At 39.5% G+C, this 21,267-nt stretch overlaps 1 protein-coding gene across 2 annotated transcripts in view; it reads right to left on the minus strand.

Annotated features, from left to right (window-relative positions):
• FBN1 (fibrillin 1) overlaps positions 1-21,267 on the minus strand; it is a gene marked incomplete at its 5' end in the record, with an annotated part of 146,244 nt that overhangs the window by 15,898 nt on the left and 109,079 nt on the right. For both annotated transcript variants that reach the window (XM_084267944.1, XM_084267945.1), the window contains 19 exons: positions 146-262; positions 979-1,044; positions 2,476-2,625; positions 4,610-4,735; positions 5,176-5,295; positions 5,565-5,693; positions 6,084-6,200; positions 6,992-7,117; positions 10,067-10,189; positions 10,852-10,977; positions 13,160-13,231; positions 14,122-14,280; positions 14,890-15,012; positions 15,422-15,547; positions 15,658-15,726; positions 16,110-16,274; positions 17,155-17,277; positions 17,852-17,974; positions 19,538-19,663. In XM_084267944.1, coding sequence (XP_084124070.1) covers positions 146-262; positions 979-1,044; positions 2,476-2,625; positions 4,610-4,735; positions 5,176-5,295; positions 5,565-5,693; positions 6,084-6,200; positions 6,992-7,117; positions 10,067-10,189; positions 10,852-10,977; positions 13,160-13,231; positions 14,122-14,280; positions 14,890-15,012; positions 15,422-15,547; positions 15,658-15,726; positions 16,110-16,274; positions 17,155-17,277; positions 17,852-17,974; positions 19,538-19,663 — 2,286 coding nt within the window. The remainder of the gene's footprint in view (positions 1-145; positions 263-978; positions 1,045-2,475; positions 2,626-4,609; positions 4,736-5,175; positions 5,296-5,564; positions 5,694-6,083; positions 6,201-6,991; positions 7,118-10,066; positions 10,190-10,851; positions 10,978-13,159; positions 13,232-14,121; positions 14,281-14,889; positions 15,013-15,421; positions 15,548-15,657; positions 15,727-16,109; positions 16,275-17,154; positions 17,278-17,851; positions 17,975-19,537; positions 19,664-21,267) is intronic.

The raw sequence follows: 21,267 nt of genomic DNA on the forward strand, positions 1-21,267 counted from the left end.
GTTCAGGCACTGCCCTCCAGGTTTTAAGCACCAGCATGGATGAAGACTCCACAAAATTAGAATACTATAACCCCACCACTCCTTAATGCCATACTTTGCAATTCAGGAGGCTTGCTAAAATGTAAGATGAAACAGCTATACTTACCCACACATTGAGCTCCTTGTAGGATGTAACCATAGGGACATTCACAGCGGAAAGACCCATCTGTGTTGATACACTGCCCAAATTTACAGTTATCTGGATCAAGGCACTCATCCACATCTTAACAAGAAATACAAATAATACAGTAAGTGCAACTGACTTCACATGCTTTTAGACTTCTCTCAAAGAGTAACTGTTGGTCTGGTGAGATATATTCCTGAGATCACAAAAAAATACTCATATTTGAATTTCAATATATTAGGATGTGGGCATAAAATCTGTCTTGCAGGCCAGCTTTCAGAATGCAGAAAAACTGATTTTAAATGTCAGATTAAAAAAACTCTCCAACTGGGGCTAAAAGGGAGAGGAGTAGATATGAAAAGCAGTAGTCATCCAGCTCTCCTTAAATGAAAACCTTTGCCAATAAGGCTGAAGTACTGTTTGTCTTGGGAGGGAACAGAATGTACTGAAGGAATCTGGGAAACTGTGGTTTGCACTTCTGGAGGATTAAAACCATTTACTGTAAACAGGCTACATATGTTGTATAAGAAAAGACAGGTATGCTATGTGATCCATTCTCTAGGTCTTACATAAGTTTCCTAGCAAGTCTGCTCAGTGTAAATTAAAAAGCCAAATATGCTACTCTAAAAGAAGTTTAGTTTCTGATAGGAAATATTAAAGTTTGAATTTAAAATCAGTATAAATAATTGGGGAAAAAAGTATTGAAGTTTCCACACTTCATGGCTTTTGGAAATAGCTGTAGAGGTGTTATTCTCATTTGAAAGGGTGACTTGAGGGTAGCATACTGATGCATGTCATGCAGTTTAGGTACTTACCTAGCCTTGCATCACCAGGTCCAACAAGGATGCCAATTCCAAATGGACAAATCTGCCTGAATGCCTCTGTAAAAAAAAAATTAAAAATTAAAAACCCCTCAGATTCAGATCCAGAACCATATAGTCGCTTTACATTCCTCCTGTAGACAGGTGGACACAGGGCTGTAATTCAAACCATCTCAAGATGCTGCTGAGCATATCCTCTACTTACCATGCTCAGAACATCACAGAACCCTCGACAGCATTTAACTTTTTCTTTGGAAAATTCAGTAGCCTACAAAGCGGTTTACAGTGCAGCAGTACAACACAATCACAGACATAACAAGGGTTATGTTTTCTTTAGGTGAAATACGTTAGCTGATCTTTGCTGAGGTTGAACACAATAGCACCAAATGTAGATGCACACCTGGACTGAAAACAATAGTGTGTGGCACGCTGCGAATCTCTGAGAGGTATCTGAAAGCTATTTCTTTTAAAAAAGATGAGAAAAATCGCCTTAATATCATCCTTTGAGAACAGTTTGGACTGTGAAAAATGTAAGTGCTGACACTTTGAGGAAATGTTGCAATGTATATCATGCCTGTCCCACTGACTTAGGTTCAAATGCTCCAGGGCAATGGAACGAAACATGCACAGGCAACAAGCCTAGGAGGAATATTGCAACTGGCACATCTGATTCTCTTTTCTCCCCTTGGCTTTTGTGAGGATTGTCTGCAAAACATCTACATGAATTATTAATGAAATGAACTGTATTAATGTATTGCTGAAGCCAGTAATGCTGTTAACCACACTGTCAGCATGAATTAAAGTCTCTTCTGCAAATTGCACCATGATGGTACAAAGGCCTGTTGACTTGCTTCATGCCTAGTTACTCAATCTTACAAAGGATGCTAACAAAGGAAAGTGTTACTTTAGCAGTGAGTCCAGGGAAGCTTTCCTTCATCAAGGCCACTGTTTTGTCATTCCCTGCTATTTTTGCAAGTCATTCATATTGATAAGACTGCACATTTAGATTTTTTTAATAACAAAATGTAATCACAAAATGTGACAGGGTAATTCAGACATGGATCTAGTTCAGCTGGGTATTTTGTTTTAAACTAGACTTGATGTTTATGGTGTCCCTTCGTATACTTACTTACAATCAGATTAATTCCACATATGTCTTGCAGGTATCTCTACTCAGAGCCTATCAAGGACCTACTACTACCTACCTACTACTTTCTGATTTCAGTATGTGATACCTCCTGCAAAATACGCAGCACTTACTCACACCAACGAACCTATAAGCAAACAAGGAATATGCCTGAGACAGGACTATGGAAAGAATATGTTTTTTTGGACCTGGAATAGCATCTACTTTACACAGAGCAATAACAACTGTTAGGGTCAAACACAGCTAGAAAAATATTTTTCCCAGTTCCTTCCTATAAGAATCCCAATTTTCTCTCAGCCCTGAGAGGTTATCATGACAGTAAGTTAACCTAGCCAGTAACGTACCATCTGCTTCCTCTGGGCAGAGCTCACAGGGATCTCCCCATCCCTGTCCCTTCAAGGCACAGCAACATTCTTGTTTGGAGTGGTTTCGAGACTTCGGCACAGAACATTTTCCATCTTCAAATTTGGTAAAGCAGTAGCTTACTCTCAGATCTGCAGAGAGAAAAACTTGTTATGAGCAGCCAGGATTCCTCTGGCAGAGTTTTCCCTTAAAGGTGTTCATTGCAAAACTGCAGGAAGTCACCCCCAACAAAGCACCCAATTTCCACCTTAGTCTATCAAGGACTGTTACTGTATCTGACTGGGTAAGATCTGAAGAGGGAGGGGAGCTCTCTACTGCAGTAAAGAAAAGCTACAGGATTGCATGTCCTACTTCAGTCATGGAAAAGGAGGGGGGTTTCTCTTTTGTCCAGCAGAGACAGAAGGCTGTACTCCCTTCTTACCCTCACTCCTCTTTGTAAAAACTGAATATTGGCTTAATTTATTTATGTTCCATATTAGTAACTATCACTTGAATCAAGATTTTAATGAACTTGCAATGATAATACTGTGCATTGTTAAAATGAAAGGCACTTTTCTCCCTTGTTCTTCCCTGAGGTACATGCAACAAAAACTGGCTCAATGGCACTACATTTTACTCCCTTAAGCAGGGTAACCAGAATGCTGGAGCAGAGCTGAGATCACAGACCACAAGCATCCAGCAGGCAGCGAGCTGGCAGCTCCCTGCATTGGCAGGGCGACAGCAACAGGGCAGTTGTGGAAGCAGCTGCTCATCCAGTTTTCCGGCTGCAGCATCAATGCTGGGCAATGTCCAGATTTTACAAAAGTCCTAGGTAATGGGAAGTTTTAAACAAAACTTTGTTTGGCCTGAAATACTTGGAAGAAAAAACAGCCTTCCTCAGGGGATAGGGAGAAGCACACTTAAAAGTTCATACTAAAGTGTGCATTTCCCGCTGATACTGTATGCAACAGTGCTCTGTTTTCATAAAAGAGAAGATGAGGCTGCACTAACTTTTCTGACTTTGTTTCTTGTTTTGGTTTTTTGGGGTTTTTGTTTAATTTTCTTTCATTACCTGAAGGGAACAATACCCTTGGACTGAAAAAAATCTCATTTATATAATCCACAAAAGTACAGTTAAAACAGCAGTGTTGCTTTCTTGATGCTGAGCAAAGTAACTGTGCCAAACTGCATGGTGGTTTGGAGACTTGGATGAATGTTTATTGCAGGTTGGATTCATTTTTACCAAAACCACAGTTTCATTTAGCCCACTGTGAAGTGAAGAACTCACTATGGTGTCAACAAGCATCACTGTTCTGTGCCAAGCACAGCTACAGAGGTCCTTATAAAGGTCTTACTCATCAGTGGTTCCCACTGTGCATGCTGTGTATAGGACATTTAATGATGTATCTATTTAATAATTTCCAAAGTCTCTAAAATAACTCACTCCCTAATTTGCCATGCTTGTTCCTTATCCACAAAATAAACTAACCTGTGGCTTTTCATTACTAGACCTTCAGCTTTTCACATCCGATCTCTGCACGTTTATGCCCTGAACTGTGCACACATGTGATCTAGAAGCCAAAAAAAAAAGCTCTGGACTTCTCTAAGCAGATAGGTACTTATTGTCTGCACAAAACTATTAACAAATTTTTTCCATCAATCTGTTTTCCACCCACACATCTGTGGAGAGGAATAGCAAGTGTTATGGAGAATTTGATAAGTGCTAAGAACAGCCTTATTCCTGGAAATGCTGCCTTTAGCAGTGCATTGCAGTAGTCTCCTGCCTGTGTGCATGCTCCATCCCCATGTCAGATATGTCACAGTCTATACAGAATCCAGGTAGCCTCAACGTTTCTTTATTCCAGGCATGCAAGTAAGGGCTGCAGAGCAACATAATTTCCTCACTTAACCTGGTGCATTTAACATTATCTTCACCTCTTTCATTGTAATGTTCTCTTTAATGACAAACAGCTGTTAGGGAAAGACAGAACCTGGACCCAACTACAGAATTATCCTGTTTTCCTTGTGAAAAATACTGAGTCCAGTCTTCTCAATATATTAGAAACAGGCAGATAATAAGGCTTTTATAAAACTGCAAACAAATTTTAAAGTGCCAGAAAATAGGAATGAACTTACCTTGGCATCTCCTTCCCGTGGAAGACAACACAAAGCCTTCTGGACACAGACATTTGAAACTGCCTGGAGTGTTGCTGCAAGTGCCCAGGGCACAAATTTCTGGCTGTTCCACACATTCATCAATGTCTGTAAGAATAATTAAAGAGATGAGAAATAAAAATCTCTACATTGGCAGCTGTACTACATAAAACGTAACCTTACATCATCACTGATATCAAATAGATTTGAAAAACAAAAAGGTCAAACAAAAATGAACAGACAGAAAGAGGAACAAGAAACCTAGGTGCAAAATCTAGGGTTAGTTTTCAAATGCTCATGCAGTGGGCAAACCTCAGCAATGTACTATCAACCAAACAGCCTGGGATAAATTTTTTTCTTGGGATCAGACCAGGTAGTTCTGGTTTAAACAGCAAATGATGAAACTGAGTGTGTCACCAGTGGTTATCACTCAGAACTGCACATTGCCACAGAAGACTAAACATTACTCACATTTAGGTGCAGAGGATAGAAGTAACAACAGTGAGTAGTTAGAAAACGGGACAGAAGGGGGATTGATCTATACAGACCTTCACATTTGTCATTCTGCAGGACATATCCAGGAGGACAGATGCACCTGAACGACCCATCCAAGTTCTGACATGTTCCTGGTGAGCATTTTCCAGGCTCTAGCGCACACTCATTGACATCTAAAAGAAAAGAAATACAATTTAAGTGAGATAATTGCTGTTGTATCAGTAGATCTGTGGCTGAGGCTGCTTTAACTCTGATTCCATCAAACAGATGGTGGAACTTCCCAGGAGCAGGAGTCCTCTTCTCATCCTCTTGTCATTGTTTTCTTCTGCTAGGTACAATGATGACAATGTGATAGGTCTTTCTGATCGCTTTTACTTGTTTACTAAGAATACCTCCTCAAGGTTTGCTGCACTTCTTTTCTACACTAAAAGAAAGCACTCACCAACACAAGTCCTTCCATCCAGAGCCACCTCGTAGCCATCATTGCAAAGACACTGGAAGGACCCGATGGTGTTCACACACTGACCATTCCTGCAGAGCATTCCATTTCCACTTGCACACTCGTCCACATCTAAGAAAAATAACATTCAAAGATATATAACAAGTGAAATTGGGTGAGGTTTCTGTTTCCACTATATCTGCACAGTAGCTGACAATACAAAAAAAAAACCCATTTCAAAAGCAAGTGAGGGAAAAATATCAATATCAGTCCATGTAATAAAACTGTCAGAGCAAAAGTAGCAAAGAACTGGCACATATCACATGCAAATATTTAAGTGGCTATAGAAAAGTGATGAGTGCATAATCAAAGAGGTCTTTTCAGATCAAAGAAATCGTGTTGTCTATAATCACATAGAGCATGCAAGGTGTGATCCTAACTCAATACAGAAGATGGTACTAATGATACTTTCATTAGGAGTGGAAAGTCTTAGAAACGTGTACTGGTCTCAGCACTCCTTACCTATGCAGTCATTGTTGTGTGAGAGGATGAACCCCAAATTGCAGCGGCAGTTGAAAGAGCCAATGGTGTTTCTGCAGGTTCCATTGCCACAGGCATCTCTCTCACACTCGTTAATATCTACAAAGGAGAAAAAACAAGCAGAAAAAATTGTAATCACTGACAGGGAAAGGAAAGCCTGTAGCTATCCCACAGGCAAGATAAATAATCCACTGTCAACAAAGTCAATCGAAGGGAAGAGGACTTTTGGATCGCCCAAAAAGATGACTTTACAGAGGCTATACACTTGATATCAACATCTACAACAATAACCAAGGGTCCAACATACACTTACTGTGGGTCCTCTCTCAACCTTCCCAAAGGAATTCTAAGCTATCTTTAAGCATAAGCATTCTGAAATCTCCTCATCTTTCTCAGACAACAGACGCTGCTCAGATAACAGACACTAACAGTTGCAAACAGGTTAAACACAGAATTTTCTTCCTCATGAAGACAATTCTGTTTCTGAAAAGTGTATTCTTCTGGCAAGAAATCTTAATCAGTGTAACAGAAAGGAAAAGTACGCTGTATAGGATTGCTGCATTGCAATATTCATCTATTAAATTCCTTGCCTAAAGGAATAAACGACACAAAATGCTTAAGAAAATTCTAAGAATGGAATAATTCCCTGAAAAAGGAAAGCATTAGCAGTTCATTAGACAGGATACGTATTTTAAAGGTTCACCCTAATGTAATGAGGTGTTCTTCATTCATTATTAGCTTTCTAATTGCCAGCTATGGTATTTTTGTACCTTTGGCTGGTGGCACATGGCTCAATCACAGTTCTTGTAATGCAACTCCTTATGACACAGAGGTGTCATAAATAACTACCTTAATGGAAGCCCAAGTACAGCATAGTAAGATATACTTGCCTATACACATTGTTCTGTCATCGTTGGTCTTGAATCCATTGTGACAAATGCAGTAGAAACTTCCCACAGTGTCGATACACTGCCCATGGCTGCAGATATTGGGAATTTCTTGACATTCATTCCGATCTGAAAACAAAGCGGCACAATATAAGCTGAGGCCTCTAAGCTACAGAGCTGGAAAGACTCATTAGCAGCAATTATGATAGTTAAAATCTAGCGCATGGCCCTAATTTAAAATAGTAATTTAAATCACAAAAGCATTACTAAGTCAATCTCAGAAAAGTGCCTATTTGCTTGTGAATTACCTTTTCCACCGCTTGTGGAGCTGAGAGAAATTTAGCATAAAAATTATATTAGCAAACACAAACTGTTGCTTGAGGAAAGCATATTGCCATGGCAGAATTAATGACATGAAATTGTATGGGGAGATTTCCAAGTGCTCTACATTGACTATGCAGGAGATTGAAAGGTACATATAAATCACAGTTCGCATCCTTCTCATAAATGGATCTACTTGCTTTTAGGTACATTTGATTATAGCACAAATTGCTTAACTTGTAGAATTCACACAAAGCAGAAAGGGAGATGAATCCCACATCTCATTAAGCTTACACACAGATAAAATGCATTGTAGATTTCTCTACTTATTGTGCAGGCATAAAATAGGTTCATGTTTATATACGTGTTGCAGCATCCATGCTTCATGCAGTGTGATGATCCTACAAACCAAAGGTCAAACAGCCAAGAAGAGCTACTCCTATATGGAGTCAGAAAATATTTTGCCATTGGCAGCAAACAGCAGCATAATTCTGCAGAGAAAGATGAGGAAAGCGATCCTACCAGCATGTGATATGCTATCTAACAACAGCAGAGCATCTATTACACTAGCTCAACAGCTGAGTGCTTCCTGCTACTTGTTACAAATGCTTTCAGGCAGAATCCAGGATTTTATCAATAGTAAATGAACCATAATGTCAAGGAACAAAATATTTCCTGTCCAACACAGCAAACAAATCAGAAACATCAGAATCAAATGATGTCTTTCTGTTGACCTCATCACCAACAAGCGCTAGTTTTGATACTGTATGCTTTGTGGCATTTTGTTGGGTGCAGCTCCAACATACAAGAACTGAGGTGCTGACATGTTTGTATTAGAATTCATTAGACTTTAGTGTTCAGTACTTTTGTTTTACATGCAATCTAAGGAAAGCAGATGCAGTTTCTCACCAAATCATCCCCAGTTCACTGCAAAACTAAGAGTCAAGTTGTTCCTAACTGCAAAGAACTTTGTGTACTAAATCTTGTTTTCCTACCTCATCTCTACACTCAGCACATAGACAATCCCAACAGCCTAAGCCCCAGGATTACTGTGCACCAACTGAGGCTACTAGTCACTTTGGATGGGTGTTCACTGAGGACCAGTGCTATTCCTGATACTGCTGCTAATTAGAGTCTAAAGGAGGCAGAGAGGAAACCAGTGCTGAGTAACATGTGGCTGTAAGAACTAACTTTCTCAGCTCAGGAGAGGAAAGTCGAAAGAAAAACCATTACTCTCTTTGGTTGTCTGTGGGCAAACGAATAGGGAATTAATGTCCTGGACAAAAGTCACTTCCTTTGAAGGAAACAGAAAACATTGTAACTTTTAAAAAATTGGGAGTCAGAATTGTCTGAAGTGCCAAAACAGTTTATATGAAAAATTATTTCTTACACTACAATAGATAGCACCAGAAGAATGCTATTTTGATAGTAAGATATATGTAGCACTAAAAGTACTAGCGGCTGTGATACATCAGTTTTGATTCAATAGCACATAAAATATTGGGGTGTGATCATTTTCCATGCAGTAGCATGACTGATCCAATACTGCAAGGTGCTTAGCACTCTGCCCTCAGCAGAGAGATTGGGAATTTCCTTCTTTTGCTGGTTCAAGTACTTGATCAGCCACTTTTATTTTGACTCTAATTGTGTAACTTTATTTTCATTAAATATAAAATAAGAGCAAAATACAGGGAAGTATTACTGTTTGTGCCAATTCATGTTGGGTATTGTAAACCCATATGAGACCCTTCCTTGGCTCTTCCTGTACTGCTGTAACAAATGCATAACGATAACAATTACATTAGGAACATATTGAGTATTTACATGTGCCACTGCATAGCTTAACAAAACAAAGTTTTAGTTCTCATAGTAGTGTTCTGGTTGCCCCTACACCCTTTTCCCTCAAGGGTCATATTAAACAATGAAAATCTGCCCTGCAGGGATAAGTACACTTCCTAAAACTCACGTACTCGGAAGCAAAAACTCAAGGAAAATGTTACCAGTTTCCTTTGGAATTATTATTTTGTTCAGAAATGTATATATTTACAGCTTCTTGGCTTACAGCAGTCTTTAAAATCTCTGCAATTATTCAAGTAATCAAGATAACATGAATGCCTCTCTGGACCACGATATTAGAAGAAAGACCAAATAGATTAGAGAACTGTAGTCCCATTCAGTGAGTATTTAAAAATAATGTTCAACAGCCTGTTTAAGTCCACAGAAAAGTTAGGAAGTTTAACAATAAGCTTTATAACTCAGTTATTGCATATGGCCTAGCAGATAAGTACACCTTATCAGCAGAGACCCCAGGATGCAGTGATTTATTTGTAAAAATACAAGTGGCAATTACATTTCTAAACCACATGTAGGAAATTATAATGAAAACCAAAGGGTTTATGCAGGAGGTGGTCTTTATCAGGACCACAACTAAATTTTCAGAGTCAAAAAATACTCAATAGGTAGTTGAATCAATTGGTCTTCCCTCCCTAGACACAACATGGGGTAGAAAAAAAAATGTTTGCAGGATAAAATGGGGGACAAACACCTACTCAGGTGATTAACTCTCATTAATGCCTCTTTGAGTTGGGCCCATTAGTCTTCTGGGAATTACCAGAAGCATACATGATGCCTAAAAGGCTTTAGAGGAGGGTTTGAGCAGCCCAGATAATCTCCTGACATATGATCTTTCTGAAGCATTCAGACTTAAAATCTACCACTAGTTGCAGACCCTCACACCAACAAGCCAGAAGTACTCACCGGTGCAGCGGCCAGTCGATGTGAACCTGTAGCCGGGTTTACAGTCACAACGGTAGCTACCAGCTGTGTTGACACATTCTGCATTTTGCTGGCACACTGGTCCATTTTGGCATTCATCAATATCTATCAATACAAAAAGGGAATTTTATTGTTACGGAAAGCTGGTACTACAAAGATGTCAAACCCACTTTGCTTTCAGTGTGAAGGGTGCTACATTACCTAAATGTGACCACACGTCTCCTGTCATCACTATATTTATTTTTTCAGAAATTCCTGTATCTGGGTATCTCCCTGAAACGATCTCAAACCCACCTGCTCCACTTACAAAATTCATTCCTATTTAATTCATACTGCTGTCTTCAGTTTCTCCATTAAACTGATCAATATAATTTTAGGAAATGTTTAAATTGGAAAAAAATCTAATGCATTGATATTATTTACAGAAGTCTTTGTTGCATTAGAAAAAATATCTTGGCATTGAAAAAAAAATAATTGCTAGTGACTGAAGAGTACTACTCTTTTCATGGCTTTTCTGTCAAATTCAAAAAACAATGTTTGTTCCCATGACTGTTGACTCATGCCCCTTTCAAGACCTGAGACATCTGATGGAAAATCTGGTATTTGCTATGCAAAAGAATTCAAAGTGTCTTCACTAATATAGATGTATTACACTGATAGCAGTATTTTCTCCTCATTAAGGATGACTTGAAAGTGTATCAGATTTGCCAGGCTCTCAATTGCCAGCTGGTTAAATCCCAGTTCTCTGAATGAGATCAGCACTCTACCTTCACAGATCAGTAGCTTGTCATTGTAGAAGAAACCCACAGGACACTCGCATCGGAAGCTTCCAACCATGTTTATACATATTCCATTTTCACACACTCCAGGAATCTCTCTGCATTCATCAATATCTGCAAGAATAATTTGGTTTTAACACTTGTAAACAGCACTTTATGAAATCTTTTGCTACAGAGTATGCCCTTGTACATTTATCCTTAAGAGAATTATGTGAGCATCAGAATGTTCCTAACTGCAACAGACAGTGAGTCATTCCAAACTGTGGAAATGCAGATAGTTCCTATTTCCTCAGGTTCTGACTCTTCACCGCAGCCAAGACATATCTTGCCACACAGGAATGCAGAGGGTAGCACATGTCCTTCCTCATGCCTCCCAGCCACAGCCCTGATGAACCTCCTCATCCTCCAGTGTTACAGTACCAGAGAGAACTGATGTAATACAGAGTCTTTGGTTTAATACAGGAAGGCATAACTGAATGCAAACACTTGTCAGAATCAGTTTTGCACTGTTTTGCCCTTGTTAATCTGAAAAGACATTCATGTTTTTATGTAACAAAGAGCCAATGCCAGGTAACATCTGAAGCGCTGCCAATGTGCTATTAATTAGATTGATTAAGCCAGGCAGCCAGGGTTTGCCAATGCTCTATTACACCTGGGTTAAGTAATGGATCTTGGCAGCAAAAAACTCAGCTGGTATTACAATTATGTCTTGCCTATTGGGTCCTCACGTTATACATCTTTAACATTCTGACAACATGGAAGAGTTCAGAGATTCCTCCAAAGCTTCCCCCTTTAGCAAAAATTGCCACCTGCACTAATGTGTACCAGACACAGGATACGGTGGAAAATTGTCAGCTAATGTTAGTTTTCATCAGATTTTTTTTTATTATTGCTATTATTTTGTTGCTGGAACAGTGTCTCCTTTTCCTACATTCTATTCTGTAATTCCAAGTCTGCTCATTATATAAAGGATGAGTAGAACTACTGCCTCTGACACAACCACCTAGAGTAAATATATAGAACTTCAATCCAAACAGAAGACATCACGTAAGGACTGTAACCAAATATTACAGGGTCCAGAGAGCACTGTCCCTGCAGAGTGGGGACTTGTTCCCATGCCCTGTGCCTACAGATGTAAGGGACATGAGCAACCTCTGTGCAAAAGCATCAGGTTGAGTACTACAACTTATCAAGACCTCCCAAGATCTCAAAGCAGCTGGGAGAGCTGTGCGTGCATCAATCTCACCACCATGCTAAATGCACTGGGATATACTGGTGGCCCTGTGGAATGTCCCTTCTGTTTCTCTTGGCTTCTGAATGTGCATTGCTCTATGACATGGCAGAGCAGACAGATCAGACAGCAACAGTCCTGGCACACTCATCAACTGCTACAGATGCAGCTTTCACCTATGCATGTTAGCACGACCCAGAGTCTCCCTGCTGATGCTGATGAATGGCCCAATTACCTCGAGTAGACTCAGCAACAATTAGGGCTAATGCTAACAATGGGAACCTTTGCTTCTAAGAAATGACCTGGTAAATAATAAATGCCATACATTTCTGTAACTCCTTTAAAATTTACAGGCCATTTTACTAGAAATATTTTTATCTAACTAGCTGAACAATGCATCACTGCAGCAACAGCTTAACACTAAAGCACCTGATTACTGCTTATATGCTGCCTCTGTTTGCTAGAGGGCATGTTTTCTGCTTCTTATTTGCATTTTTGTGTGGATAAAAACAAAAGGGAGTCCCATTAGGGATTTATTCAACTCCTTGTCTTAGAAATCCTCATTCTTTCCCTCTTTTTGTTTTGCAATTTGTTACTCACGATTCAAATGTTACACACAATAACACATGTGAGAAATATTCCAGCTGTGCAGAAAAAAAGGATTTTTGTGTAAAACCAATACACAGGGGGACTGACGTGAAATGTCAGATTAAATCTCTGCTTTAGTTTGAAGGAAAGACTCCGAATTCCTCTCAGACCAAATGCTGGTTGGCCTTACTCCCAGACCTCTTATTGTCAGTATCTGTGCCTCGTTCATGTAAGGCCTGATTACAGTTTCTTTGGAGCTTTATGTTGCCTTGATTACAAGCAGCAATTATCATTGTTGCCAGCTAGGAGGAGCTAGGCAGAAAGTTTGCAGGCTCAGACTTAAACTGAGGATTGAACTTCACTACTCTCTTTAATTGTTATTTCTCCCATGAAAAAAATAATTGGGAAGACAAGCCTCTCCTCTTCCCCGGGCAGAGGGAGCATGGAATCTAGTTCAAAACAGAAATTACAACTCACCAACTGGTAATCCTGTATAGATGTCAATGAAGAAGCCAGGCCTTTGACTTCCACAGAGTGTAGAGAATTCATCTGCAACAAGAAAATAAAGCAGCGATTACAGTATTTGGCATTAATCAGAAGTCAAAAATTCATTACATCTTTTGCCCAAGAAAATTCTCCTACTCTTTCTGCACCTGCGGGGCACACAGAGGTATGCAGACCCTTCCCTGAGGCTCACCATGTCAGTGCTTAGTATGCACTTGGGTTCTCATTCAAAGGCCACTGAAATTAGCTAATAAAAACATATAGAGATCTTGGGATCACGTGCTGATTTTACTTTGCATATGCTTATCTCTGTGCATTAGAGATTTTGTATATAAATCCAGATCTGACTTTTAAAAATCTGAACTGTACATCCAAATTACTCAAGTAAGTGTCCAGGAAGTTTGTTCTGGAAGCAAACCATCTCAAGCCAGAGTGGGATGTCCTTCACTCCTGTACACCCATACAGTTAGCCCAGAAGCTCCTACATCTAAAATTTAGCTGCTTGACACAGATCATTCTCAGGGGAGACCAAAGTACCTCTGTAAACCCATGACTACCACAAAGGACCTTTATGGCAACTAGCTGTTGAGGTGCTGCACAGCACACACCATATTTGTTGAAGCAATGCCAATAAACCCTCAACACTGGATCAACAAGCATTTCCAAAGAGACAGGTTAACCAATACAGAGCATTAAGTTTCCCATACAGGGATACTGTCACAAAGGAGGCATGATCCAGGAGCATGAACAGAAGCCACTTCACATATGCTTTCACTGTGACAAGGGCTGATCACCTCCAGGTCAAAACAGTAATTAATCTCTTCATTTTAGACACACAAGAGCAAAGAGGTAGCATCTCTAACAATGTTACATCCACTAATAGTAATTATCATGTTACCAAGGCTTTCAAATAACTTTACAATGCAAAAACATACCAGTGCTGGGAATAGGACACTGTTCACAAGGCTTATTCCACGCACGTCCAATGTTGTAGGAACAGCAGCACATTTTCTTGGTCATATTAAAGAGCAGCTCACCATCACAGGTTTGATTGTCAGCATAGTAATTTCTGTAACAAAGACTTCTTCTCATATCTGTGAAAATAAAGAAAAACCCAGGCCAGTGCATTAACAACTCTTATGGAAGTTCAAATATGCATTTTTTTAGAACTCTGCCAAGCAGATGCTGCAGCACTGTGTAACACTACAGACAACCTGCCCCTAGAAGATTACTCAAAGTATGAAAAAGAGTTTGCAATACAAATTATCAAGAACAACCAACACATAGCCGTAACTGTATGGTCTCATCAAAGGTTACAATATACTGGCCTCTTGCCAAATACCAAAAAGCATGAGCCTGTTTATGGTTCCCCCTAAGAACTGTACACAGCTTGTGACATAGTTCTGTGAAGCCTGAGTAATTTTTCTAGCACTTCACATGCAGAAGCCTTTCAAGCTGAAGTAAAACTTGGAAGGAATGGACACAAAGTATAAAATCAATGGTGAAATTCTGGTGAAGTACTGAAAGATCTGTATTAGAAGAGATCTGCCTTGCTTTATTTAATAAAATTAATGAAAGAAGCTCGATCTTTCATTTAATTAATTCTTGTATAGCTAAATTCAGAGAAGTAGTTCTGATTTGTGCCTGGTAAAGCCCTGGCCTGAAGCACTAAGATAAAGCTTAAAAAAAACAGCAATCAATACCCATGCAGTTGTTTCCTCCGTTGACTTGCATGTAATCAGGAGGACAGATGCAGGTGTAGTTCCCAACAGTATTGTAACATGTGCCAGGTCCACAAATGCCTGGTGTATCACATTCATTCACATCTAGAAGAGAACAAAAAGGCAGTGAGTGGCCACAAAAGCTTTCTCATTGTACTTTCCAGAAAAAAACAGTCTCAGTAACACCTGAGGTAGGAAGGTACTGGTGGCAGAGAGCTAAAGGGGTTCTGAGCAAGATTGTGATGGAGCAAAGCCCACATAGAGAAGTGGTGGCACAGGTGACCATGAAAAGCCTGGCTGTGATGAAAACACTGGAACACTGATACGTATAGGCAACTTGGAGATAGCAACGTACAAAAACCGTGTTTGAGGATCTCCTCCATTCTGGATTCCCAGATCTGGACAAGAACCAAAGTTGTTTCCTGTGGTGTGCCCATCTCAGTAACTAATGATGCTGAAGCAGATTGTTTGGATGGTTTAGGTCTGTTTGACTAGTTAAGTGAAGGCTACATACCATCGCACACTCGAGTGTCTTCATTCAAATAGTACCCTGATGGACACTGACACTGGAAGCTACCAAATGTATTAATACATTTTCCTCCTTGGCAAAGTCCAGGCAGTTCTTGACATTCATCAATATCTGTTTAAACAAAACCACAAACATTTTGTTCATGCTTTTCCATGAAAAACAAACTCACTGAAGAGTTTCATAATTTCAGACATGCAAGTATAGGAAAATGTAAACACTACCTTCCAATATAACTGTAATAGGATTTGGTCGGAATCCTTCCCCTCCAGGGCAAAGAACCTTATATTCAGCTGAAAAAAAATTAAATAATTATGAACCTAAAATAGCAGGAACATTTTCAGCACAATTATTTTTTTAAATTAATCAGATTATTATTACAAGTAATGTAATGTAACACAGCAACCAGATATAATAATTAGGTTTTACTCTACAACATCAATTGCATCATATTAATTCCATTTCGTAATGTATTTTTTTGTGTGCTCAGAAGTGGCAGTAATATTCTGACTAGATCATCCTTTTGGACTAGGAAAATTTGTGGTTAAGACCAGTGGAAATCCGTCCCCTGCATATCTACAAGGAATGATTACACCGGCATTTGAGTTATCTAGCTAAATTAGAAAACAATGCAATATATTGTATTGTTGTGTTTAACCCAGGGAAGCTGACTTACTTGTGTTCACAAGCGGGCAATGTTCACAGGGAACTCCCCAAGCTTTGCCCAAGGAGCAGCAACAGGAGGCCTTGGAAACACCCACTCCGATCTCATTGCTGCAGAATGTGCCACCATTATCACCGCGAGTTTTAATGTCCAGGTAACAGTTGCCAGATCGTGTATCTGTTCAGAATGCATATAATGACAAACATATCTTATGAGAGAGGAAAACAACACATCATCTCAAGAGACTGATACCTTTAGATGGCTCTCATTAGTTGTAGGACAGTCAACCAAACTAATTTCAATTGTCCAGGATGGCCCAGTTTTTCCTACTTAGATAGGATGGTGGTGCCCCACCCCTTGACTTTGTTGGGCTTGTCACAAAGTAGGGAATTTATTCATCATAGCCAAGGCCAGTTCAGCCAGGCTTTTTCTCATTTTGAGTCACATTTTCACCAGCGTTTGTACAGCCCTCAAGTTACAGAAACACACTGCTTTCTCCTCTCCTTGAGGTTAATAAGCATGAAAGCATCTATTAAATGTTAAAAATTTCAAATACATCTGTATTCAAGGAACACCCCTACACCCTTTTAAATAAATAAAAGCAAAAAAAAGTCAGAGAATTTACTAAGCAGCTGGAGCCCAATACAAAGGCATTACCATCAGTCATGAAGCTTCACCTAGCCAAGCTGTGCTCAATGCTCCAAGAGCATGGGTGGCTTCATGCCGCAACTTCATTTGCCTGCCATCTTGGGGCCAGCTGGATGTTGGTTTAAGCTTGTTGAAATTTAAAATTGTCTCATGCCTGCTGTAAATTGTGGACAGCTGTAACAAGCCCCAAGGGGTTGGTTCTGGCAGCCGGGCACTGCTGGCATGCTACAACACTCTGGACATACTCCCGCTGCACTATTATAACTTCTAAGCCAGGGGCAGTGGGGCGGGAGTTGGAGAGCTCATTCCAGCCCTTTTTCATGACCTGGGACTTTATTCCTAAGCCTTTCGCTTTGCAGCCCCTCTGTGCAAACTTCACTTGTAAATAACACAAGGAGTGGTCCCTTACCAACGCATCCAACTCGGGTGGGATTCAGCTCAAAATCAGGAGGGCATTCACAGGTGTAACTACCAGCAGTATTGATACACGTGCCACTAATGCAGGTTGTGGGATCTGCACATTCATTAACATCTGCAGGAAAAAACAGTACAGGGTAAGCAAATACTTGGAGCACAGTGCAAAGCATCAGGTATCTTATCCTGACAACAACAAATGCATTAGTCACGAGATGCTGATCTGCAGAAATCTACCCCAAACACATAAACAATTTAGAAGAACAATTTTGTAGTCTAAGATTAATTCTTCAGTTGATGGGGAAAAGAAAGGCATTTTTCCTCAAAAAACTCATGAACTAAAATTCACAAAGATCTAAAAATATTAAAGGAAAAATTCACAAGACAGTCATAGATTACCATCCAGCACTGTGAATGGAAACTACATGTCACAATACATCACTGTCTGGGAGAAGCGGACAGGGGGCTCACTCTGCTCTTTTCTTCCCTTCTTTTAAGCCAATGGGACATCAGATGTTGACAAAGAGGAAAGAAGAGTGTAGAAAAGGCAAGGAGAATCCTCTGTTATTGGTTACATTAGAGAAGTCTGTATTTTCCCATATCCAGCCTGATTTGTATAGCTTTTAAAGAGAATTTCCATAGGAGCTGGTTAACAAAAAATTAAAAAGCATTTTGTTCCAAATTATTTTTACCTGTGCAGTTGCCACCACTTCTGTCCAACTCGTAGCCCACTTCACACTCGCATCGGAAAAGTCCAGGGAGGTTATGACAAGTACCATAGACACAGATGTTAGGAAGTGAGCACTCATCAATATCTGATAGAGGAACAGAAGGGGAAAATTATGAGGTTTCCTTAGTGTTTTAAGACGTAGACAGAGAACTGCAAAAAGGTTCAATAAACATGGTCCTGGAAGCCAGCTGCTCCTGCACACTGTGTAAGACCAGAAAAAAATTAACATATTTGGAGCCTAAGGAACTTAATTCATAACTTTTTGGGTTTTTTGGGGGAGATGGGGGATAGGAGGGGAGTGGGGCGGTGCAAAAAGCTCTTTCCAATGACTCTGGAAGCCATGCCAGAAACAATCTGAGCTTATTAGTGGGCTAATCTGAGAAGAAGAAAAATTAAGCATGGCAGAAGATATGCTTTAAAAAATGAAGTTTATTCTAAATCAGCAGTCATCTGCAGAAAGCTGCACATGGGCAAAGGAAAAGCTTGTGCCCAAAGATGAACTTCAAGCTCATATTCAGGTTTGTGCAGCTGTCAGGTTTTGCAAGCAGAGCTCACTTTTGTGCCTCTTGTACAAATCATTGCATCCAATTCAGTATTTACTCAATGCTGTATGCACCACACAACCAACCAATTTGATACAATAGAAGAGTGTCTGTTTACAAAGGACCTTAAAATACTGCATCTAGTGTACACATCTGAGACATCAAGGAAAATCTGTTTTAGCAACAGGAGCCAGGCTCTATATAAGCTATTTTAAGGCAGCTAAAAGGTTTGAAAGTAAATTGTTTCATGAAATACTATGAAACCTAATATTGTTTTAGTTTACACAAAAATTCACTCTCATAAATTATTTCTTGTCATAGATTACTAAAATAATACACAGAATACTTTTCAGGGGAAAATATCCTATTTATAGTGATGTACTTATGAACTCCATCAAATACCAGTTACTATGACACATTACTATGTCAGATGATATGGCTGCTGCTTCTTGACTGACTTAGTGTTACATCAGCCGAGGATTTCAAACGTTCTAATCAAATACAAGATCTTAATCATGTTGGTAACATGTTGATTAGTTGAGTTTTGTGAATCTTTGCACATGCAAAGCTTTTATGAACGAGTTGACAACTCATTTTCAAAACTGAGCAGATACTTGTGGGATTTTCTTTCTTTTTGTTTTTTTGGTGGTTGTGTAAAATTTCAGTAAGGCTTCAAACCCTGACTCTGTACCTCACAGAAGCTCTCAGAGCATGTTCACTGTGTTAGTTACTAAATCAGTGTTTTTCAGCTTCATATACATGAAGGCAAAGCAACACCTTTTAACTGTTATGACTATAATGAAGTACAGGGTACAAATGTCCAAGACGAAATGGCAGCTGAGAGCATCGTTTGGATCCTCAATCAGACCCACAAACACTATGTCATAAGACAGGCTCTAGAAAGCTGCTTTCTCTACATGCAGGAGGTAGATGAACACCTAGTGGCCTGTAATAAATGTATAAACTGAAAAAAAGCAACAACTATTGACAATTTTCATGCAGTTTTCAATGCAACCACAACTGCAAACAGTTATAGTATTTTATGTTTGAAAAAAATTCTTAAGGCAGAATTTGTTGAGTGTTATTTAAAGCTTACAAAGAATTACCTTCACATGCTTTTCCATCTGGACTTGGCAAAAATCCCATATCACATTCACAGCGATATCCTCCAGGGGCATTGAGGCACTGCCCATTTTCACAGAGATTCAAGTTTTCAGAGCATTCATCAAGGTCTGTAAAAGGAAGAGAAATTGAAGGTTTACAGTAAACACAGTTCTCTCACCAACAGTTGTTTCAAGGATTTTAATTATTCTATTAGCTCCAAACAGTTGTAACAGCTTGATATACTTCTGACATGTTGAATATACAGCTTCTAATCAAAAGGAAAATGAGAGTGGCATGGGCTCCTAAAGCAGGCACAGTTAATAACAACTGGAGGCACTACACAGGGTCAAATTTAGACTCAGAATAAGCACGTGAATTTTATTATAGTTATTGTTTCTATTACAGCAAAGCCCAGAGGCAGCTATTGAAAAAGAGGTTTACCAAGCAAACATATGGTAATAGGGAGTCTCCATGCCAAACATACAAAACACTGACAAAAAGTGGCACTGAGGTGAAAATAACTCGATCAAAATTAAACTGCAGGTTAACAGCTGATGAGTAAACCAGCCTTGCTACTGGACTACGCTGCCCTTCGAACAGACTGTGGCCCTTACTGTCTAGCTGAAATTTTATACATCACAAAAATGCCACACTTGTTGCAACAGAGTCTGACTGGCAGCATGAGCTTGTGAAAGTCCATGGCTGGCAAACCAAAGGTAATAACTATCAGGGTCAATGCTGCTGCATGCTTTGGCAAACAGCTTACAGAACACTTGTATGCCCCAGTTTGAGTCCCAGACACCTCCTGAGACCACAAAAAAAATAAAGGGTTTATTTTTTTAATTTTTAAAATTTGTATTGAATACAGAAACTCTGTATGCAGTCTATTTGAAAGATGCAGTTTATAGACTCCTGGAAATCATCATATGGAAAATTAACAAAAAGCCACTAAGGAAACTGAATCAGATTCAAAAGTAAGTTATACTGAGAGAATTAAACAGAATCCTTGCGTCCACTTATAATTTGGAATGATTCAAATTCAGCCTTACATCTGCAGAGCTAGGTTCTCAGACGCCATAAAAGCCTGCTCTAGTTGATAGAGTGCTTCTGATCTCCATTAACTGAAAACCTGGTGCACCAGCTGTCTATCACATGGCTTTACTCCAAACAGGGTCACCCTCCATGTAGCATCACCAGCTATATCCTATAGAATATATCCACCTATATCCTTAGAATAACAGCAGGGCTTCTGATGACTAGGCTTACATGAGCCAATCTGTTCTTTAAAGCAGAAGACTGAATTGTGAGTGGGAAACATCTCTCTAGCAGTGTTTTACAATCATGTTTACAGTTTATAAAATGAGGTTTCAGGTGCAGATACTTCCATTGTTCTACGTGTTGCATTGCATCCTGACACTATCTCTCAGGATGATACAGCACAGAGGGCAGACAGCACACACCCAGCTGTAGAACAAACAAATACTTTGGGCAATTTTATCGAGTAATTTTAATGCATGTGTCCCATTATTGAAATATTAAAGTGGGTAGCCACTGGACTGGTTTACTACCAGCCAAACTGTAGGAACAAGAATTGTTTTACTAATTTTGCCATCAATTCCAACTCAGAAGAGCAGGTCAATGAAAACTTGCATTTTATTAAGTGACAAAAGTGACTGCTCTAGACTAGGTATAATACACAGTTATGACAACTTAGGTGAAGTAGAAAGCAATG

The sequence above is a fragment of the Gallinula chloropus genome, assembly GCF_964237585.1.
Source record: "Gallinula chloropus genome assembly, chromosome: 9".
NCBI classification, from domain to species: domain Eukaryota; kingdom Metazoa; phylum Chordata; class Aves; order Gruiformes; family Rallidae; genus Gallinula; species Gallinula chloropus.